Source organism: Cricetulus griseus, chromosome 2 (assembly GCF_003668045.3).
Source record: "Cricetulus griseus strain 17A/GY chromosome 2, alternate assembly CriGri-PICRH-1.0, whole genome shotgun sequence".
In the NCBI taxonomy this organism is placed as follows: domain Eukaryota; kingdom Metazoa; phylum Chordata; class Mammalia; order Rodentia; family Cricetidae; genus Cricetulus; species Cricetulus griseus.
In genome coordinates this window covers 191,839,470-191,863,111 of record NC_048595.1, presented here as the reverse complement: position 1 = coordinate 191,863,111, position 23,642 = coordinate 191,839,470, and the positions used below count along the sequence as shown (strand labels likewise).

The 23,642-nt window shown below is 40.1% G+C and overlaps 1 protein-coding gene across 1 annotated transcript in view; it reads right to left on the bottom strand.

Moving 5' to 3' along the window:
• Trim36 (tripartite motif containing 36) overlaps positions 1-21,287 on the bottom strand; it is a 31,333-nt gene extending 10,046 nt beyond the window's left edge. The window contains exons 1-5 of the mRNA XM_027400854.2: positions 20,994-21,287; positions 18,348-18,582; positions 12,310-12,635; positions 10,067-10,213; positions 2,193-2,288 (exon numbers count right to left, since the gene is read on the bottom strand). Of these exons, the coding sequence (XP_027256655.1) occupies positions 2,193-2,288; positions 10,067-10,213; positions 12,310-12,635; positions 18,348-18,582; positions 20,994-21,020 (831 nt within the window). The 5' untranslated portion in view covers positions 21,021-21,287. The remainder of the gene's footprint in view (positions 1-2,192; positions 2,289-10,066; positions 10,214-12,309; positions 12,636-18,347; positions 18,583-20,993) is intronic.
• Between the last annotated feature and the right edge of the window lie 2,355 nt (positions 21,288-23,642).

Below are 23,642 nucleotides of genomic sequence, written 5' to 3'. Positions count from 1 at the left end.
AACCACAAATATAGCTAAAGCACAATTCTAGAGGGCTTGCAATTCACTCAAATTCAGGAATATTTCTAAATAAGGAAGCTATTCTAAAGTTAAATTACAGCCATAGAACTTGTAAAAACATTCTCAGCATTCTATACTAAGATATTTACAATTTATTTGCTTTACTCCTTACTCTGCCATGTACTATAGGCTAAGCTGAGGCTAAGCATGAACTCTATGTTCAGTGCCTACCCCTCCCCCTCTTCTACAAAGAGCTCATGGATAATAAATTATTCAAGAGGATTAATAAGGATCATTTGCATAAAAAGAAAACTGCAATGCCGCATGCTCTAAACATTCTTATTGTATAATTATTTTTTTTCTTTTTTCTGTCCTTGATGTGTGTTAAACATATTTGGAGCTTTGTTGTTTGAAACACAGTCTCTCTATATAGCCTAGATCTTTTATATTTAATTATAAATTTTAAAGTGATCAAGAGAAAAAGAAAAAACATAACTCTACTCTATATATTAAAGACTATGAAAGATACTTGAACTGTCAAATAACCCAGTCCTACCCATATTTACTGTATTTCAAAAATGCAATTACTTATTTTTTTAACTTTTACATTGTATTTACCATCTCTCCTCTACCTCTCTCTCTCTCTCTCTCTCTCTCTCTCTCTCTCTCTCTCTCTCTCTGTGTGTGTGTGTGTGTGTGTGTGTGTGTGTGTGTGTGTGTGTGTGTCTGTCTGTCTGTCTGTCTGTCTGTCTGTCTGTGTCTGTGTCTGTGTCTGTGTCTGTGTGTGTAGGTAAGAGGACAACTCAAGAAAGTGGATTCTATCCCTTAACCATGTGGGCTCCAGAAATTACACTCAGGTAAATAAGGATTGGCAGCAAGTATGTTTACCCAATGGGTCACTAGTCTGCCCCACCCCTTTTTAAGACACCCTTATAGAGTCCTTTAATTTTTATGTAGCCAAGACTGGCCTTGAACTTACCATCTTCCTGCTTCCATCTCCCAAGTGCTAGGAATACAGGTATGAATCACCATGTCAGCTTGCTTCCCGTTGTTTTTTTTTTTTTTTTTTTTTAATCGAAGTAAAATTTAGCGCACATGTAACTATAAAAGTGACATCCAACCAGCAGGACATTCAGATTAAGGAACATTACTGGTATACCAGAAGTCACCCTCACAACCTCTACAGCACTGATTCATGTTCCTCAAGGATAGCTTCATGAAATTTTAAAATGTAACAGTGGTTTCACTGTTCAGCCACTTAAAAAAGTATTTAACGTATATGAGTGTTTTTCCCTGCATATATGTCTGTGCACCATGTAGATGCCTAGTAAACATGAAAGTTTAAAAAGGGCATTGAATTCCCTGGAACTGCAGTTACAGATGATTGTAAACCACCATGTGGGCACTGGAAATTGAACCTGAGTCCTCTAGAAGACCAGCCAGTGCTCTCAACCACTGCTAAACCATCTCCCCAGACTGGTCTGGATACTTTCTCTTTTTTTTTTTTTGGTTTTTCGAGACAGGGTTTCTCTGTGTAGCTTTGGAGCCTATCCTGGCACTCACTCTGGAAACCAAGCTGGCCTCGAACTCACAGAGATCTTCCTGCCTCTGCCTCCCGAGTGCTGGGATTAAAGGCGTGTGCCACCAAAGTACCCAGCAGTCTGGATACTTTCTATAAATGTCATTACAACATCACCCCTTCCACAATGTATAGCAGGTATAACATGTAGCTCCAATAGGCTCTATGCTAACTGTACTCCTCTGTTGATGGACATCTGGGTCTGTTGGTGTACTCCTCTGTTGATGGACCTTGTGGATATTACAAACAAGCCAAGCAAAGCAGAATGTGCATTCAGCAGTACCTGGAATTTTAGATAACCCTGGGCCTATCAAAGGCTGTACTTTTCCAAAGACTATCTGCTCATTTGTTCACATGCAGGTCACTGTTGAAAGCCACCCTTTCCTTATGACTTCTAAGCCCTTGTTAGTGTCACAGCTCAATAACACCCGAGGACTGGTCACAAAGGAGTGTGCTGCTTATTTTAGAACTAAATATGCTGCAAGTTCTAGAAAAGCAGAGGGGTGAGGTCACACAATCTCCAGCCCAGGGAATACATTAAGGATGTTATGAACAAATATGCTAATGTCTGGACAGGTGAATGAAAAGCTATGCTGACCACTTTACAACTTACCTCTGTTTCTTTCATTAACAAGTTCAGTTCAGAAATTTGACTCTTCACTTGGCTTTCCTTACTAATAAGGAAATCAATGTCCTTTGAAAGCTTCTCCTGTGGAAACACACAGAATGCAAGTACAAAAACAAATCAACAAAGACTTTATGCAGTTTGCAAATTACACAGTACCCATCCTTCCTGATGAAGAGACAGCAAAATCAGCTATAGTAATTAACTCAAGATAAATATTTACTGGCCTGAAGTGCATAGGTTCGTGGTCATATGAAAGATTAAATGAAGGCTGGGAAAAAAGAGTAAGTGGTACTCAGTCAAAAATTCCAAATGCTCAAGTAGTACATTTTTGTTGTTTAATTATCACTCTCAGAAGCCTTGCTTCTAAGGCTTCTAAGCAAATTGAAGGTTGGCAGGTTATAGCCTTCCATTACATTTCACAATTTAGACACACACACACACAGCAGGAGAAACACCAAGGACAAGTCCAAAATAATCCCAGCTCATCCCAGCCTCGAAATTGATTCACTCACCGTATATGAGTGAAAACATGGATTTTTGAGTAATTTGTTTGTAAATTAGCTATTCTGAACACTATAATTCCCCATAGAAATTACATTGTAGGGTTTGGTAAAATCTCTAGTTTGGTCTAAAAAGCATTCTGCAATAAGTCTGAAGTACATTTTTCAAGCCACTTCGGAGCACTATGGACTACCCAGTCACAATGTATTAAGAGTCTAAATGAAAAAAGAGAACACCCAGGAAACACCTCCCAGGCAGAGGTGAAGGGATGCCCAGGATGAGAGCACTCCAGGATTTTGCTTACTGCTGAACACCTGAAATGCAAAGCATGGGCAGGAAGACAGAACAACAGCTTGGTGTTTGAGGATTCAGGAAGTAAGTCTTCCATCTATTCCATCTTCCTCTTTTTTTTTTTTTTAACCTTATACTACATGAGGCGGAAAGAGGATGTGTGCAGAAATAGACATGATTGGCTCTGCAGAAAAAAAATCTCAGTCTCAGAAGGCCCCTGGGAGGGCTCACTGGGGAAAAAAAAAAAAAAAAAGGAAGTGGCTAACAGGAAAGGAACATGATTTCTGGACGCACAAGACAGACTGGGCTGGATATCTAGCTCAGGGGTAGAGCACTTGCCAGGCATGTATGTACAAGGCCCTGGACTCAATCCCCACCACCTTCATCAATTGATGAATCAGTCCATTAAAAACAAGAGCTGGATGTGGTTATACAAGTCTGGAATCCTAGCACTTGGGAGGTAGAGGTGAGAGGGTCAGGAACAAGGCTCAGACTCCAGTAAATCCTGGAGTAATAAAGGTTAAATGTGAGAGTCAAGGCTCCAGCCTTCAAGGAGTTCACATAACAGGGCAAGAAATTTTTTTAAAAATCAGGCCTTGAGTGCTCTAGAAACTCATCAGACGCCAGCTTCTTAAAGATTCAAAAATTCTGTAGTTCCAAAACAGTGGTGTGCAGACAAATGACCTCCTCCCGGTGAACACCTTATGATAGACATTGGTGATAAGAACTCACCAATCTTGTTGACACCTATGACAGACCCTGCCGAAGATTCTTTAGATGGTTTTCTTGCCTGTTCTCTTCCTCTAAGGCCAAATTGCACCCACTGTTTCTCTAACTGTGCTCTCATTTGGAATTATAGGACTACTAATGGTCTCCCTCTTTACATGTTACAGATACAACTCATACGACAAGCTCCAAAGATACACACCGTCACCAAATGGCTGTCTTATGTACTAGATCATCATCATCTGTTCAGTTTTATCATGGCCCCTTAGATAGACCCTCCTTTGGCATGTCTGATGTCCAACTGATGTCCACCCTTCTATTTTCCACCCTTTGTCAGCTCAAAGAAGCTAGAAGTAGTTTTGCTCCCAAATCCCTAACAGCAGTTAGGGTGACATCTGAGAGGTTGGAGGAAAGACTAGGAATTAGAAAGACTTCCTAGCAGGTGGGCAGACATAGAGAAGGACCATGGCTAATTAATGAAGCTGGCAAATGTCCAAGATGACCAGCCTCTTCCTCAACCTGCTGACTTAAGACAAAAGCTTGGCAGCTTTGCTTCCCACCACTTTCGGACATGCTCAAGGAGTTCAAGACTGGATCAGTCACACACCATAGTTGCTGATCAATCCTATCTGTCTTCAAACTAACCAACCCTAAAGTCAGAAGGTAAACACTTCAGAGGCTTTTATCAAAGCCCAGCCCTTAAGAAAAGTGGACTTCCCAACTTCCCCCTCTCTGCTTTGAAGAAGGGATTTTTCTTTGTGTGCCTGCTGCATGCATGTGTTTGTTTGCTCACAATAATTGCTCTTTTTGTTGTTTGGTTTGGTTTTGGTTTTGAAGACATGGTTTCTCTATGTATGTAGCCCTGGCTGTCCTGGAACTCACTCTGTAGACAAGGCTGGCCTTAAACTTGGAGATTCACCTGCCTCTACCTCCCAAGTACTGGGATTATAAAACAGTGGTATGAATCTGAGTCTCCTAAGGGCTTGCTGGGTAACAAATTCCTCCAAATTTCAACATTCTTTGTCCATCACAAATGGGGACTCCTTAAGGCTCATGAAGTAGACCAATCTCACAAGTCCCAGAAGGTTCCTGAAACTTACAAAATTAACCAGGCCACTCTCCCCAAAGTTACATAAGCCTTAACTCTCCCACCAGCCAAGATGCCTACAATCCCAACAGGGGGTCAGGGATACAGCTGGGCTCTTCAGTGATGCAGCTGCCTGAGAGCCACTTGTGCTTCCATAAGTAACCACAATAATTTCATTAATTTGACAAGTTGGTCTCAGCTAGAACTGTGGCAAGAAGATGCTTGCTCACATCTCCCCAAGAAAAGCCACACAACTAAGTAGGACAAGGCCAGCCTCTGTACCTGTACCAAAGGTCCTGTGAGAGGCAAATACCAAGCCAAGTTTTGAGAACCATTTTCCCTCTAATATCATATCCCCAATAAAAGGTACCAAAGAAACACCAGTAAACAAAACAATGGAAAAGTCATTCAACAACAGTGCCAAAGTATCTTTCATGCAAGCAGTATAGGAGAATAATATATAACTAGCATGGCCCCTGTACTCAGTATGTACAAGTTTAAAGGTGATATCAGCTTTGCTTCTTCTCTTGAGACGTTCAGAATAAGATCTTGGAAGAACAAATATATGATACTTTCTGTGCAAGTGTGCTACTTGAAAAAGAATTCACAATGATACATATTCAAGCTACTGTCTTAATTTATTTTCGACTTGATGTGATAAAATAACAAAAAGACAACACTTAAGAGAAGAAAGATTTATTTTGCTTTAGTTTGAGAGCACACAAGTTTATCTCAGCAGACAAGGGCACAGTAGCCAGAAAAGTCAGATCCTTCAGGGGCTGTGGCAGCAGGAGCCTGACACAGCCATTGTACACTGTGTTGATGGACATTAAGTAAAGAGCTCTGCTAGAACCCACACGGGCTATAACTATTAGGCCCACACTTCCTCTTGCTCAGCCTCATCATCTCCTAAAGGTTCCACAACTTTCTAGACAGGAGAATAAATGTTCAAACACATGAGCCTGGTAGGGACATTTTACAATCAAGCCATAAACACCACCGTGTTGGGAAAGACATACACTGCCAACACTTAAAATAACAACAAGTACTAACCTACATCAGCGTTATGACAACAATGTTCACCACAAAGTACTGCCACAAAGGCATAAGCTGTATCCCCCACTCCCTAAAATACAAATGCTATCCCAAGTACTTCCCTATGCAGTGGGAAAAGCTTACAGTGATGTTTGCTTTTCCTAATTCTCTGAGTTCTCCAATTCAAACAAGACTTCCTTGGAAATCTATGGAGATGATACATGGGAAACTATCAAAAATTCCTCAGGAAACATCCTTCAGTGACATGCTTGCAAACTTCTATAGCCATGTTCGTAGAGAGAACAAGCTAAAAGAGTAAGTCACATCAAAAGCTTAGTAAGAAAACTGTACAGTGAGGCAAGAAGCTGAGAGAGCTCTAGAAAGGACTTGACTTCCCAACAATGGAGAGGCTTGCTGACTGAGGAGACAGGCAGTAAACATGTGTCTTTTCAGGACACATGAGAATCAAAAAGCCTTGTGGGCCAAAATGGTGACAGGAAACAGTGAATAGGACTTCCTGTGGACTCTCTCAGTCTGCATTCTGGAAGACTAGGAGCAGGCAGCTATAGCCTGCTGTGGGGAAGAGGGGCTCTACTTTGAGCTCATGCACATGTCTATGTCAACATTAGTGGAAGACAGCAAGTCACAGGAGGGAAAATATCCTAGCCTCAGCTAACAAAAGTGCTAAGAGTGGATCATCCTCAGAACCAGGTATTATTAACTGGTTAAGCCAGTTTCTTTAAAAGTGCAAGCTGTTTCCGGAATTTAGAACACACCTTTACAAACAACCTGATACACACTATAATGCAGATAAGAAACCTGGTGTTTACCTCAGCAGATTCAGCAAACAGTAGACGAAAGACAAGTGCAAGGTTACCCTTCTATGATGCTCATTTCTCTAATTGCAACACCCAAGTGGCCAAAAATAAGAAATGATAGTGTGTCTTTGCATCGTTGTGGCCAGTCCCCTTCAGCTTAAATCTAAAACCAAGTGTAAAGGAGATGTGTTACTTTTAGCAAATGACAAATCTAGACAATTTGTTTCTTACTAAAAAGTAAGCAAACTGGAAGTATATTATGGAATATCTTCCCAAAAGTCTGAAATATGTAAGAAAGAAATTAATATACAATGTAAAAGATTATAATATATATATATTTCATCCAGTTTCCTGACAATATCTCCCAAAACTCCTTGGTTTCTACAATGATAGGATATATACCTATACATATATATATGCTAATGAGTCAGGAGGCAGCTGGCTTCAGGGTGAGAACTGCTCACCAAGAAAGAAGGCAAAGGCCAACAGCTAAGATTCAGTCCTACCTCACAACCTCCAAGGACGTGAAGCCCCAAAGTGGAAGTGACCATCAACTGTCAATGACTTAATCAACCATGTCTATCTATGAGGCTTCCATAAAAACTCATAGAGGATAGGCTCCAAAGCTACATGGAGAAACCCTGCCTCGAAAAACCAAAAAAAAAAAAAAAAAAAAAAAAAAAAAAAAAAAAAAAAAAAAAAAAAAAACCTCATAGATGAGGGTTCAGAACTTCCATACGGAGTGCACCAGCCAAGGGCGTGGCAGCTCATGCCCTTCTCACATTCCTCACCCTGTGCAGCTCCATCAACACCTGTTGTCATATCTGATATGATAAATTGCCTGAGTTCTGTGAGTGCCTCAAACAAAATAATTAGACCCAAGAAGGGTGAGTTAAACTTTTTACAGTCATGTGATCAAAGGCAAAACAAACCAAACAAAAAACCCACATGGACTTTGCAGCTAGCATACACAGTGGGGCAGAGGCAGGGCAGTCCTGGGGACTGGCCCTTCATCTATAGGGCCTGGCAGCACATCTTACAGTATCGGAACAAAACTGAATTAGAGGATCCCCAGCCAGCATCTACTGCTACAGAATCCACTGCTTGCTTGCTGATGTCATGTGCGGCCATAGATGTCTTCTGCCCAGGTGTGGTGATGCACACCTGTAAAGGATCCCTTGGGAAACAGAGGCAGGAGTATCACGGCAAATTTAAACCCAGCCTGGTTTACATGGCAGGACCCTGTCTCAAACAAACCAACCAACAATTCTGCATTGATTGTTGTGGGTTTTGAGAGCAGAGGAGAAGTATGGATTCATGGATAGTTTTTCCAACACAGTAGTTCTACTCTAGTGTCAAAGAGAGTACAAGTAATAAAAACTGGAACGGATTGCACGAAATTAAACCAATTAGAAATCAAAACTTTTACAAATGTGATATATTATTATTGTGCCATGTGAAGCTGACCGACTGAGTACACAGGCATGATCAAGTGACAAAAACGGATTTGGCTTCCCACTTGAAGCAACGGAACACACCATCTGGAATCTCTCTTGTTATGCATCAGATCTCAAGAGACATTTCCTGGACGATGGGAAACAAGAGAAGCCTGACTATCCTAGCCTGTTGTCTGCAGTTTCTAAGACTGGAGGCAGAGAGCTCAAATGGACCCCAGTGTCTCCCATGGAACAAGTAATGGAGCTAGGAGTTAAGGAAGCCGGGGTTTCTAAAGCCTAAAACCACAGAGACAAGCAGAAAAGGAAAGGCATGCAGAGAGGTGTGCATGAACACCAGCCAACCATGCCTGAGGTCAGCAAAGTTCCATAAAAGGTTAAAGTTCACACAAGCTGGTGTTATGAGCTCCCCACCATCCAGACCGCCACCCCCCAAACCAAAAGCTTCTAAATTATCGGGGATGGAGAAGAATCATCAAAGGTTTTCACCTCTAAAGTCAGCCTGTTTAACCTAAAACAGACAAAGCTGAAAACAGGTCATAACTAATAATACTTGAGAGCCGATCAAAAATTTCCAGCTGGCTAGCTTTCTGTCAACTTGGCACAAGCTAGAGTCACCTAGGAGGAGGGAACCTCAGTTAGGAAAATGCCCACCAGCTTGGACTGTGGGGAAGTGTCTGTGGGGCATTTTCTTGATTAATGATTGATGGGGGGTGGGGCAGCACACTACTGTGGGTGGTGCCCAGCCTTGGGCAGGCGGTCCTGGTGTGCTAAGAAAACAGGCTGAGCAAGTCAGTAAGCAGTGTTCCTCCATGGCCTATGCTCCGGCTCCTGCCTCCAGGTTCCTCAGCTTCTTGAGTTCCTGACCCCTTCAGAGATGGACTGTTGATCTAGAAGTACATGGTGAAACAAACCCTTTCTTCCCCAAGTTGCTTTTGGCCATGGTGTGTTTACCACAGCAATAGAAACCCTAACTAAGACACCAGGCAAGCAAAGAAGCAGAGAAACAGAAGGTACAATGGCCAAGCCTGTCCGTGACACTATTTATGTATGCGGCCACATACATAAGATAATCTTGCACACATACTACCAAAGAAAGGGAACAATTAAAATAAAAGGGAATCGTAAGGTAATTAAGCTGAATTAACTCCTTTAAAACTACTGTTTACAGCAAGAAAGAAATGAAATAAGAAAGCACCACAGCACTGCCTACCTAGCCACTGATTATCAAATCTGAGAATTTTCTGAAGCCTTCTACCTCTGCTCCCAGAGCAATAGTGAACACTAAACTCTCTTGAGGACAATAACAGTCTCTCTCACTCCTTTCCCCCTCACACTTCAAAACTAGCTATGCAAGGCTTTAAACCCAGACTCAGGAAAAAGAGCAATTTTAAGTTAAAAATTCCAAAAATAAATTGTAATTACTTTAAATATAGGTAATTTTATAATTATTATATAATTGTATTTATTTATATAATTCATATATTTTATTATGTAATAATTTACTATGTATAACACATATATTGTATATGATAGTATATTTTATATAATGTATATTTAAATAATTTGTTTTATAAATATATATTTTATATATTTTTTAGTAATTACATATTAAGTTCTACCTCATAATTCCTTTCAGTAAAAGACATTACAAAAACTTAAGAATCATGAAATTACAGGTATCAAAACCTACTTCCAGGGCTAGAGAGATGGCTCAGCAGCTAAGAGCACTGTCTGCTCTTCCAAAAGACCTGGGTTTGATTCCCAGCACCCATAGTGAGGGTGACAAAGCTCTAACTCCAGACCTGGGGATCCAATGCCCTCTCCTGACCCTCTGCAGGCATTACACACACACATTGCACAAACATACTTTCAGGTAAAACATCCATAAATATTAGATAAAATGAAAAACAAATGTAAATCCACTTCTGAAATATTAAGTCCTACCTTTAAGCTTTTGTAGGCACTGCTCATGGTGGTCACCCGGTGATTGGAATGATTCCCACCCAACTTACAGAGGTGGCAGACAGGCCTTCTGCACAGTTCACAGTACATGTTTATTCTCTCTGTCTCATGTTCTGGGCACATTAAAACCTGTTGAATAAAAACATACAGTTAAAAATCTAGGTTTCAAGTAGCCTAGGTCCCCCAACACAAATATTTGCTATATGAAATAAAGAGCTATGTAGGTGAATAAAAGGATAAAAATAAAAATATGTCACATGAAAACTCTAGAATTACCATTTTCAAATCTGAGGGTTCAAACCATTAACACACAGACATTATTTCCCCTAAACTTGGTGAGAAAAATGTTCATTCCTACAGGCCTCAAGTAGAGAGAATGCTTAAACAAGCTAGAGAAACATACCACACACATTAGGCAACTTCTGAGTGCCTCTGTAAGCTATCAGAGAACCTCAGGAGAATCTATGGCCTGACTCTTCATTCAAGCCTGTTGCTAAGAGGGCTCTGGAGGGCTTTGTGATGTAAGTGCCCACCTGGCAGGCCAGCTCCACAAGCCATACATTCACTGCCCAGCAGCATCTCCTGAGGAAACCTCATTTGTGCTTACTCGATGAACTCATAGATGCATTTGAAATTGTACATAAAATACTGTTTCCACTCAGAAGCAAGTGTTCAGATAGTATGTTGATGAGACTGGATACTAGGCAGTGTCAAATGATCTGTCATATTAAGAAAAGAAAGACCAATGTGCAAAGTCCTTCGACCAATATTGTTACAGGGAGGGGCAAAAGTGGAAAAACTTCATTCAATGTTTCAGAATGTTCGAGTTCCTAATTCTCCTAAGAATATTTATCTTTTAAAGGAGGAAAATGTAAGCTTCCAGTAGGAAGATGTACAGTGAGTTCAGCTGCAGGTGAATATTTAGCATCTCTGAAGAGTTACACTATCTTAGCTGACATAAATAGCTTGAAGGGAGCTATTTTTCCTAATATAGCTTATTCATATTCCTTTGGTTTACTTGCCAGTATTTTATAGTTGCAAATAAAAAACTTATGGCTAATTTGCATTCCAAATTCTACAAAATACTTAACTTGTAAAAACCTAGCCCTAGTGTAGCTCATTAGCATGTGGCCTTTCATGATAGAATCATATCAATGCAATCTTCTAAACAAAACACTAAAACTTCTGAAGTCTCTCTTTTTAAAATCAATGCCCTTGAGAATTTAGGGTAACACAATCATCATAACAGGGAATTCAAAGGTTGATAGATCAGTTATGAGACTAATGGTTTTGAGAAAGGGGTCTTTCAGAATGTGGGGACAAAGAAATATCTTTGTTTTAATCTTTCAGACCTGCATTATGGAAGGAATGTTCCATATTTTGTAATGATCTTTTTAAGATTTCAATGATTATTTTAAATTACTTGTATGCCTGTGTTGGTATTAGGTATGTAAACATTAGTGTTCACATTAGGAGGACAGAAGCGAGAATTGGATTCCTTGGACCTGCAACTACAGCTGGCTGGCTATGAGCAACCCCATGTGGGTGGTGAGAACCAAACTCGGGTCATCCGTTAATAGTAGCAGGCAATCTTAACCACTGAGCCATCTCTCCAGCTCCAAAATCGTTTTGAGATTTACATATGAAATTATTACAAATTAAAGGCTTTATGATTGAAATACTATTATATTTTCATATTCATACCAGTTACTACATTATAAAGAACAGCTTTATGCCAGACAGTGGTGGTGCACACCTTTAATCCCAGCTCTTGGGAGGCAGCAGGTGAATCTCTGAGTTTGAAGGCAGCCTAGTCTATAGAGAGAGTTCCAGAACAGCCAAGACTACACAGAGAAACCCTGTCTTGAAAAACTAAAAAAAAAAAGAAAAAAAAAAAAAAGAATGGGTACAATAACAAAAACTTTAAAAGCATCCATGTTGGGAGGTAGTGGTGCAGGAATCGTTGTACTCATCAAGGATCATAGAACATGAACTTCTTGCGGGATTTATTAAACAAATAGCCCAGAACACTTAAGAAATGTAAAGTCCACCTAACAGATTACATAAGCACTCTATCCCAAACTTTAAAGTATTAGGCTGTAATTATTCTTTACTTACCATAAAGATGCAGCTAACTAAAATATCACAATGGGGTTATCCAATCAAATTTTCCTGTCTCTAGATTCCTGGCAATTTCTCCCATGATATTCGGTACCCTAACTTACCTTGGGTCTGAAATTGGTGGTGGGACCCACATACTCATGCTGGGCTTTTACAGTACCCCAAGGATGATAGATTTTGAAGCATTCATTGCAGAAGCTTGCACTACAGTCCATGCAGCTCTTGGTAGATTCCTGGGGTGGTGGTTTACAAAGGTCACACATAATGGCTGTGGCTGCCCTAGCAGCCTGTCGGTATCTCTCAACGATTGTTTCCAAAGTGAAATTTCGAAACAGACCGCTGACTCCTCGCTCTCCAAGATCCACATCATGCTCACAGCCAGGACAAGGAAACATAGTTGGTCTTGGGGTCAGTGAATTACGCTTCCAGCCTGTGTATTTAGCAAGGCTTCATTTAGTTACAGCATAAGTGATAAAAAGGAAGAGACATGTTTTAGAAAATCTCTACAACTATTTCAAGTGCCTCCATCTGCGTTCTGAAAATGCTTTTCTAAACAAATATTTTTACTTGGTGCATGAAAGACAAAGTTCAAATTATTAAAAGTTATCATCAAGAAAAACAAAAATAATCCATAATAAATTGTACATAAAACTTTATTAAGCTAAACACAGACTTGATAGAGTACTTTTACTTTATAGAATATTTTATACAATTATGACTTCTAGTTAATTTTATACATCAGACTCAGAGTCATAAAGTGGATACCATCTTAGCTGACTGGGAAGAAATGGGGTACATGAAAGAGCAAAGGCCCTTAACGAGGGCCTATGACTCAGCATGCTCATTGCAATCCCAATGACTAATTGAAACTGCAAAATTATCCACATGCACACACTTGTGTATTTCTGGTGAGTTTGTACTTTCAACACATACTCAAAGGAATAAGGTGGTCATGAGTTTTAAGAACCATCACAATAGGATCTTTCCCACTGTAGCATTGTTTTATCTGGGAAAGTTCAGTGGGAAAGGCCAGAAGGTAACTGAATGTAATCCAAAGAGTGAAGACCTCATTCATAGACCTAGAATTTAGTAACTTTAAGAGGGACCAACATGGGACCTGAAACAAAGAATCGTTAAAGTTACTTAATTCAGTACCAACATGCATTACATATGATTTTGTAATAAATGACCTTAAACATTAGGTTTTTTTGTTCAGTGTTGTCAAGAAACCAAAATGTGGCAGACCTTACCTTCTGATTCATAGAAATGCAAAGCTGTCTGCTTAACACAGGTGGATGAATACTCACTTAAACTTTTCTTAGGTATGAAATCTCAGTTGCCCACAAAATAGCTTCCATAATACACAAAGGAACTTCTTAATCTCCAGCCTTCTTTCATATTACCATATTCAATGCCAAAAATTTGATGGTTAAGTTCGGTATATTCTATTTAGCAAAGGTCTTCATGTAGCTACATTAATATTGCCCTTGAAATGACTGTCATTTAAAAGGAATACCTTAAAAGATGCTTTGTGTGACATCACATAAGGGAAACTTAACAGGTAGCCCAAAGTATCCTTTATAAACATGGCTTTATGGCATGCAATGTGTCCCTGAACTCCAAAAGCACACAATGTAACAAGCATGCACAGTATCTTTAATATTTCCATGTAATGACATGTTAGCCTTAACATTTTAAAACATGAATCACATAAAAGGAAACTTCCAACAAAGTTGAAAATCCTACTCAATATATTCCTGCTGCAGTAATTTTTAAAACATGCAATACAGTCCAGGGTGTTTCACACCACAGCAGGCATGTAATGAAATAAGCGCAAGGCTAATTAAAAAACAAAACAACAAAACAAAGCACACACATGCCAATGAAAATGTTTTTGGAAAAAAAAAAGCCAAACAATTCTGGAAGGGAAATGATGCAGTGGTCAAGTTTAAAAAAATGGAAATTCACATATAATTACATTCTTCTACATGTTAACTAGATGCCGGACATTTAAATGAATGAATAACCAGTCTCAGTGGTCCATGTGAAAAACAATGACCTATCTATCATAGGCTTTTGTGAAGGTTGTGGCCAATTAAGTAGCAATATGAAATAAAATTAATCATGAAAAAGAAATCATGCTTTAGCATGTATGCTGGTGACACCCAAATTTTGGTGGTTTTCATGTTTAGGAATGTCAAAAAAAAAAAAAAGTCCCCTTTACTGCATTCTTCTGCTATCTTAATTTTATGGTGAAAATAAAATTTTTAGGAAACATCACACTTGAGAATTTGAACTATGGCTATTACAACCAAAACAGTGAAACTTTAATTATCTTAAATTTCAACAGCCATTTGACCTGGTGGCCCTTTATATAGAATAGCTATTGAAAGTTGACTTTATTACATTTTCCTTTTAGTCTAGTGTTGAGCTTTTTTTTCCCATGAGGTTTACATTCCAGGATATATATCCTTAGGTCTGTCATTCTTTGTTTATCTGAATATAATATTTTATTAAAATAAAGCTAAAAGCACATGACAGATAAAATGAAAGTTAGCACTCAAAGATATTTGAGAGACTCATGGGATCAGTTTAAAAAAAAAAAAACAGTCAAGATACCTATTTGAAAAAGTTCCCTGAAAATTACTCAGGTCTTAAATTCAACATTTAATCTCAAGAGAATCAGCTCAAGTACATTCCAAACTGTTGAAATTGTACCCTCTCCCATATTGTGGTTGTAACAATTAAGGTACAATTAAGGCAGGTTCTTATTGCCTGCCCCATTTGTGGGATGCCACTAGTTGGACTTCACAGATAGTGAGGGGAACAAAAAAGGGTTAACATTTCTCTAACCACAGAGTATCACCAGAATTTGACCAAAAAGTAGTCAATTTTACCTAAAATGTCAACTGAAGTGGGAAAAAAAAGGTAGGCTGAAATGTTTCACGCATATTCCAAAAGCCTAAAAAGCTATATGTACATGACCCACAAATGGGTAGGAGCTCCACGTTAAAACACTGACAGGACAAAAACACGGACAACAAAGAAAAGACATTATATGCATAAAACATGCAGAGAATATAACTACAAAAATTGACAACTTTAGACAAAAATTTGAATATTTATTTAACCTTACAAATGTATCGTATTAAGTTACATTACAGTCTACATAAATGTAAAAAGATTTTTTTAGGTACCAGATACTAAAAAACAAAATTGTGTTGTGTATATATACAGGAATAATTTTGACACACATCCCTTAAAAACATCAGAACTTTCATCCTGATGACCTTGAAGTCATGTAAATACAATTTGTTTACTTTCCATATAAATTTGAAGACTTGACCACTGGTGTTAGAGAAACTCTAGATACATAAGAAAAGGTAAATCTAACACCACACTGCCTGCGGCCACAAAAGCAATCAAGCACTTTTTCTACCTCTCCACCCCAAAGATCTCCGTTGTGGTGCTGTGAAGAATGAACAGAAAGCTGGATTTAGAATTCCATTTCAAAGAGAATACTCACAACTTGTTAAGAAAAGATAAAGCACTGACTATGTCCTGCACAGAATGCAGTTATTGAATCAACAGTAAATATGTGGTTTTTCTGACACACAGGGTGTTTACAAAGCAGCAACATAAAACAATAAATCATATGGAATTCAGCTGCACCATTGTTGGCCAGCACTGGGGAGACATATACTTTGTCCTGGATTTCTGTTTTTAAACAACTTCATCTCTGGCCACCATTATAAAAACAAAGTGCATTCAAGTATCCTTTGACTTTTTACTGAAATAAAAAAACTAAGTTATCAAAAGATTATTGAAATTCAGTATCTCTGATAACAGGAAAACACAAATTGGAGGAAAAGAGTACACACATATGACTAGAAATACACAAGACAGCTTTTCTGTTTACACAACTGAATATATAATTGACATATACACAAACACCTTATTCTTTTAAAGTACCCTTTCATTAAAAAATCTATTAAATGTATAAGGCAATATTATCCCAATGAAATAAATGAGCCACAGCACAATGTATTTTTAAATTTTCTAGTAGCTACAGTAAAAGTTGAGAAACAAGTAAAATTAGTAATGATATTAACCCACTATATCTAAAATATCACCTCAAATATAATAAGTATAAAAAGCATTAAATCTAAACCTGTGCTATTCTAGTAAGCATTTCATATTTACAATACATCAATAGGAAAACTCTTATTTCAAGTGTCTATTATACTGGAGAGCCTAGGGTCTAATCCTTTAGTGAAAAACCAAAGGTAAAGAGTAATTTTTAGTGAATCAAATTTTAGTGATGACAAATTTAAGGACCACCTTCTAGATGGTCACTAGTTTTAAACACACAGGTGTCATTGTATTGCAGATATAATGATACCTTTAATTTGTGGGCAAAAATGATAAGACATACTTAAAAAGGAAGTCAGAAACCCTGCTCATAACAATGGATATGGAAGGAAAATGTGCAAACTATCTTCTAAATAGTGACTGGCATTCAAAGAAAAGTGCATAACCCGGTAGTTAAGAGTACTTCTTGTTCTTGCAGAAGACCCAGATTCGATTCCCAGCATCCACATAGCAGTTTAAAACCATCTGTAACTCTAGTCCTAGAGAATGCAACACTCTTTTCAGACCTCTTCTGACACCAGGCACACATGTGCACAGATAACATGTAGGCAAAACACATGTGGTACACATACATAACCTGCAGGAAAAATACTCTTACATATAAAATAAAGAGAGAGTACTCTTACATATATAAGAGAGAGAGAGAGAGAGAGAGAGAGAGAGAGAGAGAGAGAGAGAGAATGTGTGTGTGTGTATAAAACATATAACTCATGAAGTACTCTTATTTACTTCCATTGCATCATAAGTCAGGCCACAAAAAGATAACACTTTTAACTGCAGCTTGGAAAGATGCTTTTCTGAGAAAATCACAAGATTAAAAAGTGACCCCTGTCCTGTCAGTGGGAAAAGCTGAGGAGAATAGACAAAAGGTTTAAAGAGGAAACCTCAATGCCCAAACTGCCTAGAGTGGAAGCTCTGATGCCTGGAACTTCTGGGCACTCATACACACTTCTTAGTATAAAGGCCATTCTTAACACAAGGTTGTGGTCACCACAGATTTTAAAAGAATTTCAGCAGCTTCGGTAATTTAACTTTGATCTACATCATCCCTGCAATAACTGTTCAGAGGCAACACTATCTTGATAAGAAACAAGATAAATGTTGAGCTATGATACAGGTACAAAATACATGCTAGGTGTCATTAGATCTTCCATTCATTACTGCAGAATTCTAGCACTCATGAGAATCAAGACCCTTATATTTTGGGGGGTGGGCAGGCTCCCATGCATCCCAGAGTGTACTTGACACCATAGATCCTCCTCCCTCCAACCCCCATGGGCTGGTATACAGGCATGACCACCATGCCCTACCAAAACATTTATTTTTAAAAAAGAATTTCAAGTGGTTGAAGAAAATAAAATTCACAGGTAGAATAGTATCACATGATTTGATCTGGTCTAAAAGTTCTCTAAGGGCTAGAGAGATGGCTCAGCAGTTAAGAGCACTGACTGTTCTTCCAGAGGACCTGGGTTTGATTCCCAGCACCCACATGATGGTTCCCAACCAACTATAACTCCAGACCCAGGGGATCTGATACCATCTTCTGGCTTCAGCAGATACTGCAGCCACATGGTACACATACATACATTAAATACACACACAAAACAGTAAACTCTCAAAAATAAAAAAAAATTTTAAAAGTAAACATTATGCTGTCCCATTCTTAATTCTGCAGTATCTATTTGCACATTAACTTGATAGATGCTTCCCTAGTAATTCAATAGTTCATTATTCTGTCATTATCAAGGACATCACAGAGTTTGAATATCACCTAAAATAAAGACACAGTAAGCACTTTAGCACAAAGTTAGTATTCAATGGCCATCTAAAGAGCCTATCAAAAAAAAAAAAAAAACCCAAAAGTTCATTTTGACATTTTAAATGGCAGCTACAGTATTAATTTGTCCACTTGGAAAAAAAAAAACAATTTCCCTTCCACAGTTATAATTGAACCCCTATCTATAAGCTCACCCCAGCTTTTCCCACATACCTGGTCTGCTAATTTTGTCAATTTTATCCATGCTAGGGGAGGTGATCCGGAGTCGAGGGCTGCTCTGATTGGAGTTGTCTGATGCCACATCATTGAATGAATCGTCGAGAGACATTAAGAGTTCTTTCACACACTTATGACAGACACTGTGCTGACAGGGGAGAATCAACGGGTGTGTAAACAGCTCCTTGCATGCTGGGCAAATAAGCTCCTTTTCGATATTCTTAATAGTCACCTTAAGATGAAAACCAAAAGCCAGAGTCAAAAACTCTAAGTGGATAAATGTGTCATCATGATCATTCATCTTGTGTGAGTACCTGTGCTTGCTCCAAAGAATTAAGAAACAGACCTTAAAATCTGAACTTCCCTATGGCTTCTGTCTTAGGGTTTCTACTGCTGTGGGAAGAGATGCCATGACCACAGTAACTCTTATAAAGGAAAGGAAAACATTTAATTGGGCTGGCTTACACTCTCAGAGGTTTAGTCCGTTATCTTTATGGCAGTGTGCAGACAGATGTGGTGCTAGAGAAGGAGCTAAGAGTTCTACATCCTGATCAGCAGGCAACAGGAAAGTGAACTGTCACAATGGGCGTGGCCTGAGCATATATGAGACCTCAAAGTCCACTTCCACAGTGACATACTTCCTCCAACAAGGCCACATCTAATAGTGTGCCACTCCTTATGGGCCAAGCGTTCAAACACATGATCATGGGGGTCATATCTATCCAAATCACCACAACTATGAAATTCTATACCACCAGACTCCCTTTAATATACATGGCATGGAATTAAAAACTAATGGTACAAGACAAAAGAATGTAAAATGTAAGAGAAAAGTTAATATAAAAATATTAGAGAACCACATCCTATCAAAAACCACAGGCTGCTCTAATCATCAGGAACAAGTCCCTGATTTAGGACTCCAGTTAAATTCTGAAAGTGATAATTTTCAATTAAAAAAAGGTTTCATTATGACACTGACCATACTTATTTAATGCATTAACTCCAAGATTGCCAAATAGCAAGAGCTGACAAAAAATAAACACCCGGGCTAAGCCAGTGTGTTCAGGAAATCCTAACTAAATTCTATTTACAAGCTGGGTAGCAAAAAATTTCTACATTAAATTTAACTATTTTCTGGTGCTTTAACTGGAATGCTGCTAAAATACTTCAGGCTCTATGTTGCATATCAAAGTAGTTATCATAAAAGTACCTGTTTAAATATTATTAAATTAATAGTAAAAGGGTGGAGAGGACTAAAAGACACCATCCCAAGAGCTTCCTTCAAACCTACAGAAATTCATTATTTCACCATTTTAAGTGAGAAACACTTTGGACTCACAGATAAAAGGTTGTTGACTTCATACGGTTTTCCTATCTATCACCTCTACAGCCTGTTTTTTGTTTTTTTGGTTTTTTTTACCTGAGGGGGGCGGACTTTTCAATTTCTATAGATTACTGCTGGCATCCTGAGATTTTAATGACAAACCAACATTTAAAAAAAAACTTAATCTTATACAATCATTTCATCTATTAAAAAAACTTAATCTTATACAATCATTTCATCTATTAGAAATATACAGAAAGTTTTTGTTTAGTTGGTTGGTTTTGGTTTTTCATGACAGTTTCCCCATGTAGCCCTAACTGTCCTCAAACTCAGAGACCCACCTAGCTTTGCCTGCACAGTGCTGGGTTAAAAAGTGCTCCGTGAGAACAATTTAATTCACTTGTTTAAATGAAATAAAAGTGTATGCTAATCTATTTAATCACTGCTGACACAAAGGGCTTTAATAAACCCTGACAATGGCACCGCCCACACCTGACTTTATCACTGCCAGCAGATCTTTAATGCAGTGTTGTCTCTTGAGGCATCACAACTGTCTAAAAAGGCCCACAGCATGCTGTGATCTTAACGAACCTGAAAATAAGACGGCTACACCCACAATGTGCACCAAAGGTTACTGGATATTCACCCAGTATGACACTAATTCAAAGGAAAAGATTGTCCTGACTGCTCAAAATAGATTCTTGTCCCGTTTTACGTATAAACAATACCATCAGTAAAGCTGCACCTCCCACAGAAGTATCTAAAAATCATTTCCTTTTTTTTTCTTGCGCCTAAATCATTTGATTACACTGGATATAAAGTAATTCTTAAAAGAAAAATCCGTGTCTTTTTTCTTTTTAACGTCCTTTGAGCTAAAACCCGGAGCAATGTGACATGAGAGCTCACTCAAGCAGAGGAAACTTCAGGAGACCTGCCTACCCGACCTCTGCAAAGAAAAGGCTTGCACCGCACAGCCGCAGGGGCCCCGGCCCCGCCCAGCTAGCCTGAGACTCTGCTCCCAGCCGGCGACAGGCACCGCTGGGGCCCAGGAGGGACTCGAGCGCCCCTCGGGGATCCAAACAAAGGGTGGCACGCTGGGGACACGCGCCCTAGTCTCTAGCGCACAAGACACCCCAACACTTCTGCAGACTGAACCCCACGGAAGAACCGCCGTGGGGAGTGCACAGAGTGGCCAGGTGCACCGTGCTCCTCTCCCGCTCGTGGGACCCCAAGCCCGACCCTCCCAAGGACAGAAAAAGACGCGGGACGGTTGGACCGGCCCGGAGAGACAGCGAAGAGTCAGCGGGGCCACCGCGCACCTGAGAGTCTGAGGCATCCCCCTCCATCGCAGCCCTCCGCCAGGTGTCATCAAATGCGGAGTCCCTACAAGGCACAGCGGGCCGGGGCAGGGTCTAGTGGGCGGGTCCCCGCGGCGGCTCGGGAGCCTTAGGTCCAGCCGGAGGGCAAGCTGGTCAGCCAGATCCGGCCAGCGGCGAGGGACAGGCCGGCGCGGGCGAAAGCACGGGCGCGGGAGAGTGCGGTTGTTCCCTGCGAGGGCCCCGGGAGCCGCGAATCTCGGCCCGCTGCCGGCTGTGGCTGCGGCTCGCGCAGACTGCAGCTGGACCCGCCGCCAAGCGGAGACTGGGGCGGTGGCGTGGGCGGGGCCGGGAGGGGAGGGGCCGTCGCCCGGGCAACGGCGCGTCCGCACAAAGGAGGCGGAGTCAATTGAGGCGTGGTCGGGGGGGGGAGAGGGGAGGGATAGACTTCGTAGCCGCCCCCTCTCATGCTTTCGCTTGAGTGTCCTAGATGGCAGAAGGGCGGCTCTGGAGCTGGAAGGGACGCGTCCTGGCTCTGCGGCGCTTCTGTCCATTTAACTTTTTTCTGGGGACATTCGCAAAGCGCGCGCGAAAACCCACAAACCAGCGACGCTCCGACGCCCTGAACTGAACAGTGGGGATCAGGGCAAGTGAGTTCGGCCCCGAAGCCAGGGCGAGATCCCACCACTCTTGTCGCCACCCCTATTCGGGCAGGTATAGGGGAAGTTCCCGGGTGGGTCCCCCAGTCTCCTCGCTTCGTCTCTTCATCCTACTTTCCTTGCTAGATTTGTTTTTGTTTTTTTTCGTGACGTCACATTCCCTGGTCACTGAGCACTTAAAATATGTTCCGTTTTCGGCTCAACCAGGGCTTGGAGCTGCACGCAATGAAGGCGCCCAGGGTCAAGGGGACAGCCAGAGGGGCAGGGATTCCATCCCTGGGTGCTAGCCAAGGATTGAAGTCGAGAGACTGCGGCAAAGCCCCCCCGCCCTAGTCCAACTCACAACCACCCTGCGGTTTCTCATCTGAAGACAGAGGAGTAGGTAATTAACAACACTACTTTCCTGGTGGCTAATTTCATCTGTAGATAGTAGATTGAAAGGACCTGTGTTCTAACTCGGTCAAGGGAACACAGGGCTGCAGAACGACATCTCTATTAGGTTTTAAAACGCATCCTACTTTTAATTTTGGGCTTGGAAGAAGACTGTCTCCTGAGGCAAATTCTGCATCTTCCTACAGCCCTGACAACACTGTAGCCTCTTCTCCAACCCCAGAAGTGACCATAGCAATGTAGAATTGAGAACAAAAACAAGCGACTCTACCCTTTAATGGAGCACCCTTAATCTACAGATATTACTAAGAGGACTCACATCTTGGAGTGGAGAGGGAATGACTGAGTGTTTCTATCAAGAGAGGTGGCTGCTACTAGACACTGTAAGCTTCCTTGGATCTGGAGAGTGACCCTTAAGCAAGAGGCAGAAAAGAGCAGCAAATGTCTACACCCCACACCACATGCCTAATATATTTCTTTAAAATCTAGACCTTCAAAAAGTATTGTAAGTCTATTTTCATTTCTAATATTGACCTTTCTTTCAAAAAAATCCACATTAGCATGCCTAGATAGGCCTTTGAATCAAAATGCACTAGATGTAGAATAAAAAAAAAATCAGGTTTCATTGGCCCAAACTAAGGACAAACTTATAGACAACAGCTGTGCAAAAATAGTAAATTTTAAAGACCTTCCATTATACAAAGCAAACTTCACTGAGATATTTCACACCTGGCCAGCAAAGTCCAAAACTTCTGTTATACACTTGACAAATGTGGGCTTTTAGGCACGTTCAAACATATTTGAAAGGAAATTTATCAATTCCTATTTTTAAAATAGCAATACAAAAATTACAGTACAATAAGCTTTGTGATTCATAGCTAAGAATGACCCCACTTTAATAGTGTAATATATATACAAAACAAATAGAAAAATCTTAATTGGATTTATAGTGACTAAATATTTTTCTATAATGTACATTTATGCCACAAAATACTTTGTAGCAGATCTATGTGATGAGAAAGAATACCCAACTCAGGGAACATCGAAGAAGAGGTGAACAAGGAATATGAGAGCTGGTAGATGGGCAGGAATACTGTAAAATGCTGTCTGGGGACACGGCGTGGCTACTGCACCTATGAACTCACTGTAGCTATGGTTACCTGTGCAAGATCAAGTCACCAAGATCAGTCAGCATTTTAACTGGCAGAACTAATTGGGTTATTAACTGAGGACACAATAGGGGTAATGAGACACATTGGGGGTCCCTGGGGGAATGGGAGGGGAAGTTGAAGAAACATATGTCAAGATTCATTGTTTATATATATGAAATTATCAAAGAATACATAAAATACTTTACTTAAACGATAAAGATATCTAAAATGCGTGTTTTTTTTTTCCATTGTTAACTCTGCTGAGCACGGAGTTTTTTATTCCCAGCATTGTGTTGCAGCCACTCTGGTGTGTGTGTGTGTGTGTGTGTGTGTGTGTGTGTGTGTGTGTGTGTAGGCTTGTGTTTATATAGGTAAGCAATACAAATGATCATTTCTCTGTAACAGAGCACAACAATACAACAATAGGTGAGGAGAAATAACAGGAGGTATAA